This window comes from Centropristis striata, chromosome 19 (assembly GCF_030273125.1).
Source record: "Centropristis striata isolate RG_2023a ecotype Rhode Island chromosome 19, C.striata_1.0, whole genome shotgun sequence".
In the NCBI taxonomy this organism is placed as follows: domain Eukaryota; kingdom Metazoa; phylum Chordata; class Actinopteri; order Perciformes; family Serranidae; genus Centropristis; species Centropristis striata.
Window position 1 is genome coordinate 8,061,414 of NC_081535.1, and position 13,873 is coordinate 8,075,286.

At 38.6% G+C, this 13,873-nt stretch overlaps 1 protein-coding gene across 2 annotated transcripts in view; it reads right to left on the bottom strand.

Annotated features, from left to right (window-relative positions):
* Positions 1 to 8,013, bottom strand: part of lrrtm4l1 (leucine rich repeat transmembrane neuronal 4 like 1) — a 77,188-nt gene extending 69,175 nt beyond the window's left edge. Inside the window, exon 1 of one of the 2 annotated variants that reach the window (XR_009396221.1) lies at positions 7,461 to 8,013. Coding sequence is in view for 1 of the 2 variants with exons in the window: in XM_059358091.1 (XP_059214074.1) it covers positions 7,461 to 7,464 (4 nt within the window). In the remaining variant the exon portion in view is untranslated. The remainder of the gene's footprint in view (positions 1 to 7,460) is intronic. The other variant, XM_059358091.1, reaches the window with a different exon arrangement.
* Between the last annotated feature and the right edge of the window lie 5,860 nt (positions 8,014 to 13,873).

Consider the following 13,873-nt stretch of genomic DNA (forward strand, 5'->3'; position numbering starts at 1 on the left):
AATGGGCGGTTTGAATGTTTTTAATGCTTTTCACAGCAAATATTGATATAACCAGTTACTTTGGATAAATTAATCACAATGCATGCCTCCAACTGGATAAATATATTTATTTCATTGTTTGACTGAACTATTTGTTCCAACTCTGATTGTAATACTTCAGACTGAAAGCACCGTCTGAAAAACATTCAAATAAAAAACATACCTTTGGCACAAAAACCACAGGGATTATATTTGAAACATTCTCCTTATCTGAACCTTGTTCACACTATCATGGGTGCATACCAGAAATGTACTGCTGTTGGCACTTATTTGTCTCTGTTTCCCAGATATCCAAGTGACCTGAAAGAACATTAACCTATGTGTTTAAACTTTTGTGAGAGAACGCAAAAATAGATCTTTTTTTCGCCTTCCCTATCTGTATTTGTCTGCATGTCCCTGCAGGGCCTTCATACGTTACACAAAGACGCTGTCCTCATCAGAAAAATGAAAGCAATGGTCATTTATTTAAAGGCCCTGAAGACCTCATTACTAAATCAGCTGCTTACTATGAGCTATGGGCTGCTATACATGAACTCATATTTTTTGTGCCAAAGTCAGAACAGTTAAGGTTATTTCACATCAGACTCTTCTGTCTTTGTAGTTTTAGTCGAAGCTTTCTCACTGGTTTGAAGTGGGTGAAGCTCTGCTGGAGAAAGGTAAAGTTACGTACTGCAATGCACCAATTAGGATTCAGCAATATTTAGGTGGAAATATGATGACAGTTGTGGGGTTGTTTGCTTATGTTACCAGGCTTCTTCAATTAGGGTTGGGCCAGTAGAAAACATTTGAAACTGGTTGGATGTTGACCAAAACAACAAAAGCGACCGGTATACCATATTTTACTACTAGGTGTCCTCGGTCACTTCAGTCCAATTGGCAGCAATGGACCTCTAAACTGGTTTAAGGAAGAAGATGAAGAAGGAGGTTTTAGTGTTCTTTACGACTTACTCAGGTGTACGATAGTTATCATATTTGTAGAAATAATTTTGCCCTCTGTACGATATATGATCAATAATCCCAAAAAAGGCCAAATATACGATCATTTGACCATTACGTGAATGTCTGGTTGTAATCAGCCTGCCACAACTGTCTGCCGGAGTTTTTTGTGTGAACCCTGAAGGCATCTGTTTCCATGTGACAAGTTTCCAGCCAATCGTGCTTTTCTAAAAGTGAGCTATGAGTGACATCCATGCATTAGGATGGCGGGGCAGACTCAGCGGAAAAAGTAAGCTGCAGCATCGCAAAGAGTGGGAAAGCCACTTTGGGTGGCTGAGACCTGTTGCAGGGTCCAACAACAAAGCATTCTGTTGATGTTGCAAGACAGAGTTGGTGGTGGAAATTACAGTCATAAAAATCCACATTAAATCCAAAAAACACAACGAAAAAGAAAGAAATCTAGCACCAACACAAAAATCAATCAGACAAGTAGGTGGCCTCTAGGCGTCATGATTGATTCATTAGTTCCCACCTGTCGTTTGTTTATGGCAAATTAACGCAACTGATGATGTGGTGCCGTGAATCCATTCCGCACTGAAACCACAAAGCCGTGAGTGCCTGTTAAACACTATTAAACACTAGAGTGACTAAAGCGCATCAACAGACTTGTTATTTTGGTTATGACAGGTGTACAATAATTTCCCTCAAAATACAATAATTTTATGTCTCTGGTACGATAATCCTACATTTCCCACCTGGCAACACTGCTTACTTGCCACCTCAAAAAACATGTGAACTGTCTAGTTTAACAAACACGTCCTAAAGTAGGCTAAATTTTGCATGATCGTCATGATCGATGTTTAAAACATGTTAAAAAATGGCTAGGTTTGGCCAGCACAAACACTTTTTAAATTAAAGTCTGGGGAAAAAACAGTTTGGCATATAAACGCAACTTCTGGACATAACTGCCAATGAGGGTACATGAACTCTGGTCTCCTGTTTGGAAGTTGTGTTTGTTTGGGCCGCCCTCCCTCCCTCCCTCCTGCCCAGCTGAAAGGTGACCTGTGTGGCTTTTAACATTATGTTACTTCGACATTTTGTTGGATACCTTCTAATTCAAGTGCATTGAATTGTGCATGAGACCAGCCTGAATGCATATAGGGGAAACACTAGAGAAGTAGTGTCATGTTAATATAAAATCTATCTATAAAAGCAAGAAGCATCTGTGTGTGTGTGTGTGTGTGTGTGTGTGTCTAGGGCATATCTCTCTGACCGTTAGTCAGACTGACCTCAGATTGCGTATGTGGCTTGTGCATGGCACAAAGGTGTGCATCCTCGATTTTGAATATTTTTTAATTCACTTTTCAAAATATCATTATTTAAGTAGGATGTGTTGAGGCATTTCACTGTTTCCGATCGGATGCCTTTTAGGGGAGCTCCGCCCCTTTGTGTGATAGGCCTACACCTGGTCATTAACACAATTACTCTGGATTTCCACCCTGACTCATCTCATCTGTAAGTCTATTTAGCCTACCTATCTTTGGGAGTTTTAAAGTGCGCTACAAGGTTCGATTTTCCATTAATATTCGAATAGTTTCCAGCGAATATCAATGTTCAATGTGTATGTGCTGGATGGTGTGGTACCTTATGAAAAGTAAGTGTTTTATGGAGTTGCAGACATTGTAGTGGTCTGCATAGACACAATATATGAAACACAATAGTTCAATCAATCAATCTACATATTCCACAACACACCTAATAACCCTTACTCACATTATTCACATCCATCTGTTTGTGCTGCATGTAAACTTATTCCCTCATATATCTGTGTCTGTATATATTTCTAACCATGTTGAATGATTAAGTTTCTTTTTCTTAAAATAACTATTTCTGTGTCTCTTTATATCTCAATGTACAGGCATGTATTACCCAATATACACTTTGTATATTAACACTACGCAAGAGTATTACACCTCATTGTACATCCCACTTTCACAACCACAACCTCATTTGGCCATAATTGAAAAATCTACTTAATCTCCCACTATATGAATACATACTTCCTTCGGGCACTGCACTAGTTGACTTAACACCTCATCTCCTGCCAACAGTCCGTCACTAACATCTACGATCTTTAATCAATTGTTTAATTTGTCTAAACTTGCCAAACTAAACCTTGACCACCGAGCTGGCACATCAGAAAACTCTCCATCATCCGCCTCTTTTTTAGAAGAAACTGACAAATCATCTTTGTGTTTTGGGCTGGAGGGCTTACATAAAAATAAATCCAAAGAAATTACAAGGCCAAAATAATCAAATGTATAAAACCATGACAACCAAACGTAGGCTGAAGTGTGCTTCAGGGACAGACAAATATACACAATACATTATCATGTGCTTCTTGTTGCAGAGTCTTGTTTTTGTGCAAGCTCAGCTCCCACTGCCTACTGCCAGACTTTGTTCTCAGTTTTGTGTCTCTGCCCATATTTCACTGCATGAATTCAATGTGCAGGACACACTGTTTGGGGGAAGTCTTTCACACTTCTTCAAGAATTTCAAGGAAAATAGAAAACAGTAAAAGAGGAGGAAGACAAACTTTGGAGGAGAAGTGTTGGGATTTAGACGAAGCCCGGCGCTGCACGAGGACGAATGAAATAAAAAGAATAACCCGGAGGTGCGGAGAAAGAGCAGGACGTGACATGCTGTGTTATGACGGTTTGATGGCGTGTGTGGGTTGTGGTGAAGTGAATATTACTAAACTGCTGCAAAAAGTGCCTGATGGGGGCTTTCAGTCAGGCTCAGAATGAGGAAACATGCCTCACACTGACAGAATAATCCTTATTGATGGCTTCAGCTAAAAGGAGCTTCGGTTGCAGCCATCTACACTGTTCAAGGTTAGTTCTTCTTCTTTCTTTTTTTCCCCTCCAAATATATGCAGCAACATAATGTAGCTCTGGAAGAAGCACTTTGAAACCAACCAGTATAGAGTTTTGTGTCTAAGCTGTAGAATTGCGAGACCTTGCCTTTCAATAAAAGGTATTTGTTGATCTAATTAGAAGTTGGCCATTTGACGATAATAATGAATGTATAAAAGGAGATCAACATCCATTGTCTATGTTTGTCTTTAATCTCCAGGAAAACCTAAAGGATTTGGGCCAGTGGCAAACCTGTGAATAACACTGGATCTTCTAATTAGCAGCACTTTTATAAGCTTCAAGAAGTGGAATGGGAAAAATGTATCCACAGGTTTATTATTTTTTAGAGGAAATTCAGCTAAGGTTTCCAGACATGCTCCATTGGCCAATTAGTGTCTCTGTCTGCTCGAGGAAACTGATGGATTATCGAATAAATTGAAGGTTATTTGAGCATAATTGCTCCGTTGCTCTTGCTTTAGTAGTTCTACTACAGCAGACGAGTCCGTGTGTACAGTCAGACCGGAGATTGGGCTCCAGTGTTGTTCAGAATATGCCTCCCGTTGTGCTTTTCCCTGCCCTGACTTTGCCTTATTTCAGCTGGAAATGCAGAATCTTTTAGTTGTTTGAACAGACTTGTTGTTGTTGTTGGAGGTAGGGCTGAGTATAAATGATAGAGTTTCGGCCACAAATATAAGATAAGAATGTACCAGTGCTGTCAGTCAAAACTATGTTTCTCATTAGGGACGAGGTCTTCAATCTAACATAATATATACTGTGTTTCCTGGTTTTTCAATAAATTAAGGTCTATATCAGGGGTCTCAAACTCAAATTACCTGGGGGCCGCTGGAGGCTGTATCAAAATGACCAAAAAAAGACAAAATTACTAAAAGAAAAAGACACAAAATGACCAAAAAAGACACAATTTGACTAAAAAAAAGACACAAAATGACAAAAAAGATACGGCATGACTGAAAAAACACTAAATTACTTTAAAAAGACCAAATTGACAAAAAATACACAGAATCACTAAAAAAAGACACAAAATGATTTAAAAAAGACACAAAATTACCAAAAAAAGACACAATTACCAAAAAAAGACAAACAATTACCAAAAAAAGTAATTAAAGGGACCATCCACACACAACACGGTAAAGTGCCATTTATATAAATCTGCATTCATCCAAATGCAATTTGGTATCCATATATGATTTTATCACAAAATGATTCCACTGAAAAACGATAAATTACCAAATTTGATTGTCACTCCAGCCTACTTGTTGTTCCTTTTAAAAATAATAATATGACATTACTTGATACTAATTTAAGAACAGGGCCATGCATTGCAAGATTTTGGCGATACGATACATATCGCGATACAGGGGTGACAATTTAATAGCTAGGCAACATATCGTGATATTTTTAATCAAATTAACTAAGAACACAACACCATATGCATTAAATCTGAATAATACAAACTTTTTTGTACCTTTTTATACAGTCAGAACAGTGGGATCTGCATTTGCATTTATCACCGTCTACAATGGCCATTTTTGCTAATTGTCTGCTACAAATCTTTACATATGAACTATGAACACAGTATACAGTATTACAAAGCATTAAATTGCGAATGATTTGTTGTTTCAAGGAATTGCCATTCAACAAAAACTTTGTTGGCTACAATTCTGATGCTCATTGCTGTTGAGTTTTTCAAATTTACTTTTTGGTGCTTGCATCATATAAATAGTTGATTATATTTGACAAAAGGCAGACATCCCTACAGCTGATATCTCCAACACCAAGATACTCTACATTAATAAACAGCACTAGAGATGAGAGGACACATTTGATTTGGGGGTAAACTGTCCCTTTAAGTCTTTTTTGAAGCAAAAATGTCAAACATTCTCTAGTTTCAGCTTCTGAAACATAACTGTCACTCCTAATCGGATAATCTGCTGTTTTAAATTGTTGGCCAGGCAAAGGGAATTGTGATTGCTTTACTCACACATTATTTAACAACAATGAAAATAATGACCTGCAACTGTAGTTGCTACTGAACAGTTGTTACTTCCCTGCTTCTCTTGCCAAAATTGACTCTTCCCTTCAATGCAGATGATGCGGGGGAAAACAAATCATGTGGATGTCGTGTTTTATTGTGAAATTCAGGGAAAAATACAGCAGGCTATACACTTTTCTCTCCCACTGAATGTGAGGAAAACAAGGCGATGGATAATGAGAGAACGGATACTGTGAGAGAGCTTCAGAAGTGTTGATATTCTCACAACAAATGCAGCCACTTATTTTGGCTTATAGTAATTGTGATGACATAATTAAAACTGTTATAGCATGTGCTCATTAGTTGCACTAAGCTGCTCATTACTTGGGTAAGTGCCACAATTCTGCACAGATGTTTGGGCAGCATGCATCTCTCCAGCCTCTGTCACATTCCCACTCCATTTGGGCGTGAAAAATAAAGAATTACAAAATAAAACAGCAGCATGCATCCAACAAGTGAGACACAGAAAAGGAATCACAGTGGTGCAGTTTCACAACGGCTCTCTCTCTCTGCACCTAACCGCCTATCAAACAAGTGTGTGTGTGCATGTATGAATCCTTTTCTGAGATATTCAGCAACAAAAGTTGCATTGACAGAAAGGACGTGAAACCTAGTGAGACTTTCTATTGGAACAGCTGCAGAGTGCTTGAAAGTCAACATCGTTTCATCGCATATTCATTGGCAATCCTGAACACCCACGGTCCTCCTCGAGACCCCCAAAAATGAATGGAGCTGCGGAACACAAATCCGCTGGAGAAACACTGGAGAGAAGTGTGGGTTTGTTCAGCTGAGCTTTGGAGCACCCACAGTCAGTAAAATGGAGGAGGTGATAGGTAGTGTGGGATGAGATTGTAGGTGCCCAGAGCTGTCAGGAGGAGGTAGAAGGAGTCAAAACATGCCAGGGCTTTGAAGAGGGGGAGAGCAGGAGGGAGCTGAGGAGGAGGGGGGGACCACAGAAAACAGCACATTTAAGGTCAGATCAGGATTTGGAGGGGGGGGCTTGTCATTAGAGTTGCAATAGCATGAGCGTCATGTGACAGATAATGGGATGTTCAACTCATTGTGCAGTAGCACCTGCGTCCAACGTCGACTGATTCACATTTTTTTGGCATCACTTCCACATGATAAAGGTGAGATCTGTATTGTCTCCCTCTTGATATTCTGAGACAGTGCCTGCAGTAGGCTGTTTATTTTTTTTTTTAATTTAAGAAAGAAAAAACCCTCAGTTCACTCAGTGGTGACGTTGATCTTAAATGCAAAAAAAATATTTTGCAGAAAAATAGAGCAAAAGTCTGAAACACTGGAGGTGTCAGCTCGCTGCGCAAGAATAAACCGCGAAAGATTTTGGAGAATTTTCTCAACGTCCACACACTCACAGATGCGCCAGATGAGGACAAATCAAGCCCTATTGTTATTCTAAGGACCACAAGTGCACTCAACTCACAATACTGATAATTTGCAGACTTTATTCTCTGGTGACAGTCTTTTTAAAATGAGGCAACCCTCCGCGTACTTACCCATGTTGTCTCATCGGTCCGTTTACTCCGTCCTCCGTGGCGCAAATCCGCCGCACAGATCACGACTTCCTCCGTGTCGCGTTCCCTTTCCCAGTACCTGGAGAGCCCCGGAGCTATGCGCGTCTCTCACGCGACGGGTGACTCACCTGCCTTCATTGTAAAAAACACAAAAAATAGAAAAAAAACTGTCTCTTGATTAGAAAAAGCTTTTAAAGTTTGCGCCCATGCTCCAAGACGCAGGACAACTTTCCAGATCTGCCACAAATATCCATCAAGTGCCAAGTTGGAAGCCCGGCTCTACAGGGGTTTTTCACCCGACAGAAACATAGTCTTGGAAACAGGTGCAAAAAAATTCCAAAAAAACGGTCACACGTTGCAAAAAGTTAAGGGAAACGAGGTGGGTTTTGCCGCGGGGGATCGGTGCATTCACCGGCGGAGGCAGGTGTCCTCTGCGCAAACATCCAGCGGAGCGGCAGAGACGCCAGGCAGCGATCACAGCCAGGCACGGGCACTGTCAGGAGCTCCTGTGCAGTGCATTGAGCGAGCAGGTTTTTTTCTTTTTTTTGCGTGTGCGCGCCCGGCTGCGTGGGGGTCGTGTGCGCGCGTGCGCAGACGCGCGCATGTGGGAGAAAGAGAAAAGGAGAGGGAGAAAAGCATTCAATGCAGTGTTTAACAGCTGCAGGCAGATTTGGTCAAATGTGAGATTTTTTTTTGTGTTTTGTTGTGGATCTGCTCCATCAACACCAACACAAACAAACCCATGCAGGGAGCCGTCTCCTCCTTTACCATGCTTCTCCTCTACCAGTCCATTATGCAGGTGTTGTGGAGGATATGCTGAAGGCTCTATGTGGTCATCATTATAGCATGAGTGGGTAGCCTGCCTGATCCCACCTCTTGTTGCATAATTATTGAGGATGGGAAGGCTAAATGTAAGAGTTTTGTTAAAGCAGATGGAAAGGGTTTCCAAGACATTTTTTTTAATTTATACTGTAGTGAAGCATTTCAAAGTCTCTCTCATTAGAGAGCATGTCCGAACCGGAGAGATAATGTTTTAAGCCATAATAAGTTTTTGATTTTTATATGATTAAAAATAGCTCCAGTTAAGCCTTTTTTGGCAATAACAAAAGTCCGACTGCAATACCATTTCTCTTTAATTTGAAATAGTCAGTTGGAGTTATACCCACAGTCCATAATACTTTCAAATATTTGATTTAGTCCCCCCCATTTTTAATCACATCATGTTTTGATTCATTCCTGGGACGGTGTTTAGTCTCCTGATCGGTACTTATTTAAGATGATTCAGACACAAGAGATGAAACAAGACAATCAATTATAAATATGTGCCCATTATAAGAAATAGCTCCAGCCTGACTTGACTTCTGGGTTAGCCTTGGCACACCATTCAGTGACTTAGTAAAAGTTTTATGACAGTGTGACATTGAAAGTATGAGGTTCAAAATGAGTACAGAGTACAGGCGTTAAACTCATTCAGGCTTTCAGGCAAAACTTCAACTGTGAAGGCTGTTCAAGCTGCATATTGATGTCCGTGATTTTTAATTGACACATTAAACATTTGGTGTATGTTCAGTTCATGGGCAGATTGTAGGACATCACCTTTCCTACATAGAAGCAAGATGCATACACTGTATTAAATGATTCTGTAGTCATTTCATTTTACTTAATATATTTGATAAAATGTATTAAATATAAATGTGTCCTTGATTTTGAGGCAGTTGTTTAAGTAACAAAATGTAATTTTTTGTAACCACTGTGATTCATTTTCTGTGTCTCACTTGTTGGATGCATGCTGCTGTTTTATTTTGTAATTCTTTATAATAATAAAATGTTTGATCTACCTATTTTGATCACATTAAATATAATCTTTATGTGTTTGTAATTCTAAATCAAGAGAATTTTGAATGAATCCAACACAATAGAATTAGTCAGTTTTTTATTGACAGGCACTTCCTGTTAAGTTGTTATTAACTGAACTTGCAATGTAGTTAGAATTAATTAATAATATTGCGTGAAATCTGTTGCCTAAATTTTATTGAGTAGCTATTGTTTATCTTTTTTTTTTTTTTACAGTGTAGAGGTTGTACACAACGTTGTTTTGTGTGTGTGTGTCTTGCGTGTTGCTTTGTCAGGAAGCAAACCTGGAAGTGCCATAAGATTGCATTCTTTCAAAAATCCAACAGGGGTTGCCAACCGCGGTTGCAAAAGAACTCAATACAAAACAAGAAATCCGTGTATCATTCGTTCATTTCATTTTCATTTTGAATTTGCAATCAAAAATCAAATAATGAAAAATGGACTGTTTTTTTTAAATTTATTATAACACAAAAAACGAAAAAAATGCTTGTTTTTTCATATTTCAATATTAGGCTCAGGTAAAAAATTCCAAATGGAAAAACGAGCACCAGGACTGAATTCGATTTTAATATTTAATTGGTCGGGTTTACGTGGCCCGGAAGTTTGACTGCGGTCAAGTGAGCCGTCATTCGCTTCTCAGTGGTCAATGACCCGTATTGTGATATTTATGGTAAATTCATTGAAACTGCTCCAAGTGAGCTGACATGAAGGATAAACACTTTACTGTCATTCTTTTTCACTTTTTTTTCAGTATGAAACTCTTACCCACAAAGAGGAGATGAAGTATTAACTTAACATGAACACACCACATGGAATAATTCAATTGTGTCGCGCCGAAAATGTATTTGTTGTGTCGACGTGCGGTTTTCAGTTTTCAGAATGAAGTGTTACACAACCAGGCCCAAATACCAGATAAATATGGAAAGAAGATTAATTGCATGATATTCACAGAACTGTTCACTGTGGATTTTTTTTTTTTTTTTAATAAAAAGCATTTGGATATAGACTGTACAGTAAAATATTACATTACAAACTTCCGGGTCACGTAAAGCCGACCAATTAAATATTAAAATCAAATTTAGTTCTTGTGCCTGTTTTTCCATTTTGTATTTTTGATCTGAGCCTAAAATTGATATATGAAAAACAAGCATTTTTTTTCGTTTTTTGTGTTATCATAAAAGACAAATAAGAAAATAACCAGTCAGTTTTTCATTATTTGATTTTTGATTGCCAATTGAAAATGGAAAGGACAAATGATACACAGATTACGAGACGACCTCTCGCTTGATCTATTACCAAAGAAAAAACTCTCAATCACTAGTTTCTAGTCTTCTCCAAGACGATATGATGTTAATTGTGTAAATGACCCATTTAGAAGAAAAAAGATGTTACAACACGGCATGGCTACCTTTTGATTGACAGGTCGCTAACACGGAAAGCTGTCGTCAGGATTGAAGTGATTGTTTTAGTGTTTACAGTTTATTTTCAGACAGACCCATCCTCACGCCTCCCCAGTCCAAATATGGTCTTTCCTGGTTTCAAAAAACAATGATGGCGACAGCTGTAATACTGAACTTGATGCTTCAAACTAGCAGTCCACAAACCAGTGGGGGACTACGTCCATTATTTATATACAGAGACACAAAAGGAAAACAAAGAGACAAAAAACTCATATTTTTTGTCTCTTTTTGTTCCTTTTGTGTCTCTTTGTTCTATATATTTTGTCTGTGGTTGTTTTGCTAGTCATAGTGTGTCTTTGTAGTTGCTTTATGACTCTTTGTAGTCATGTTGTTTCAGTTTGTACTCATTTGAGTCTTTTTGTAGTAGATTTGTGTCTTTTGCAGTCATGATGTGTTGCTTTGTAGTCATTGTGTGCATCTCTGTAGTTGTTTTGTGTAAGTTAGTTGTCATTTATGTCTCTTTGTAGCTTTTTTTTTACCCGTTTTATATTTGTTGTCAGGCACTTTGTGGTCTTTTTGCAGCTGTTTTGCATCTCTTTGTAATCTTTTTGTGTCTACTTGTAGTTGTTTTGTGTCTCTTTGTGTTTTTCCTGCACTCTTGCATAGCAGTTGAGTGTCTTTTTGGTCTCTTTGCAGCTGATATGAATCCTTTTTTTAAATGTTTCTCTGGTGGCTGTTTAGTCTTTGTGTCTCTCTGTAGTGGCTTTGTGTCTCTTTGTATTCATTTTGTGTCTTTTTGTAGTCATTTTCTGTCTCTTTGTGTGCATTGTGAGTCTCTCAGCTGTTTTGCATCTCTATTTCTCTGTAATTGTTTTGTTTGCTTTCCAATCATTCTGTGTCTCTTTGACATTGTTTCATATTTCTTAATGCTCACTTTCAGTCTCTGTCTCATTGCTACGTGTCTCTTTGAGGGACATTTTGCAGTTGAAGGCCAGGGGGCTCCTGACACTTTCAGTCCTGAGCCTTTTCCTGGTAGCCTCACGTTCTTTCGGCTGCATAGTGTATCATTCATTTTCATTCCTTTTATTAATTTAATTGCTCCACACGAGACCGTTTAGGCTGCTTACCAGAGGGCAAATTTGTTAAAATTCAAACCATTTCTTAAAGATCCTCATATGTACTCTTGAAAGAAAACACACTCTCTGGGAGTGTCATGTCTTTAATAATGTAACTATTTGATTATCATGTCATAAGCTAGTTTACAGTAGCATTGTGCGTGTGTGACAGTAAGCCACACTGTAAAAAATGTTTGTAGAAATGACAGTAAAACACTGTCAAATTGCATCAGAAATAGGTCGTAAAATTGAACATTGTACATCACCGTAGTAGATACTTTTAATTACTGTAAATCAAAGAATAGCATAAAACTTTAAATTCTACTGTCATAAACTGTAGAAAACACACAGTTGTACTGTAAAAACAAACAATTTTCATGTAAAATGAATGGAGAAATACCATGATGACACAATTATCCTGAAAGTAATGGGATTATTCAGTATAAATTACAGTTTTTTTTGCTGATATTTACATTGACATACGCTCACTGTTTTTCTTATGGTGAAGTTCTGGCAACCACAGCTGCCGGTATTTTACCGTAAATTAAACAGATTTTTTTTTACAGTGCATATAACAAGAAGAACTCAAAATATCTTAATGCAAACTGAGCATCAGGGTTGTTTGTTCCTGCTGCGGGCAAAACAGCTGCAGTATCCGTCTTTATGTGGTCAGATATATACAAGAATCTTTTATGGGTTAGACTGTCAGACCTGTTCACATTCTTAGAGCCGGTCACATTCTAACAGCTGCACTCTTTTATTTTTGGATGGATTCCTCCTAACAAGCAATATTTCTGGGGACATTCCTCCAGGTGTGTGCATGATTCCTCTCCTCAGTTCTTTACATACCATGCAGTGTTATTATTGTGAATCATTCAGCTCCTGCTGCATTCTCCATTATGTTGCACATATTTTAAAATTGAATCTGGTGATAATATTTAGTGAAGTGTCAGTCAGGAACGACACTTGAGAAAAGGAGTGACAAGAACCAGAAAATTAATGTAACAAGCACAGGGAGCTGCCTGATGGAGGGTCGACGTTGGCCCCTGTCGCCGGGAGCCACAGACACAAGGAGACAGGGCCGTAAATCAGCCTCACTATGGGGATCCCTCCGACCTCCACCTCCTCTCCCCTCCCCTCCCTTCCCTTTTCTACTCTTCCTCCTCCTTGACCACAGATGGGACCTTGATGTTGTCGGCGAGAAGGAGGAAGGTCGAACCGAAACAAAGTGCGGTGTCAGCTGAAGAGATGTCAAGGTAAATTCAGGATGAAGGGGGAGAAGGCGGCCATGACGGAGGGGAACAGTGATGACAAACGGGACAGGACAGGTGATGCCACTTAGGTGAGCCGACAAGGCAGGTGGGGTCTTTGAACTTCACATGGAGTCTGTTAGAAAAACATAATAGATTTTCTCACTTTTCTCATTTCTTTCTTTAGTCATATGCTATGGGCTGAAAAATGTGCCACCAGAAACTGAATTTTAATTATTTATATTTGAATTTTAATTGCTTAACTTGAATAATTGCATTAAAAAACTGAATTTGAATCACATAATAATAATAATAATAATTTGTATTTATTAGTTTGGAACTGAACATTCAGTTCTCACAATTCAAATTCAGTTCGCAAAATTCAATTTCAATTTTCTGTGACGAACATCCGGGTAGTTGAGGCAGAACAATCGAGCGCTGATACACAGCGCCTTTTCGGCCAATCAGCAGCTCTGTTTACTTTTGTAACATTTGTTGCTACCCGGTTGCTTGACCGAAGAGGCTCTATGGCAACCAGGTGGCAACAAATGTCACAAAAGAAACTAGAGATGCTGATTGGCCGAAGATCTGTGTATCTACTTTGTGAAAAAAAAGTATCCGCATCAAAATGTACTTAAAGTATAAAAGGTAAAAGTACTCATTATGCAGAATGAACCCACTCAGATTGTTTTATTTGATCATTTTAACTACTTAATATAATGTTATGAGGTTTAATTAAAAAAACAACAACAAGTCAAATCACTTTAAATGTATTT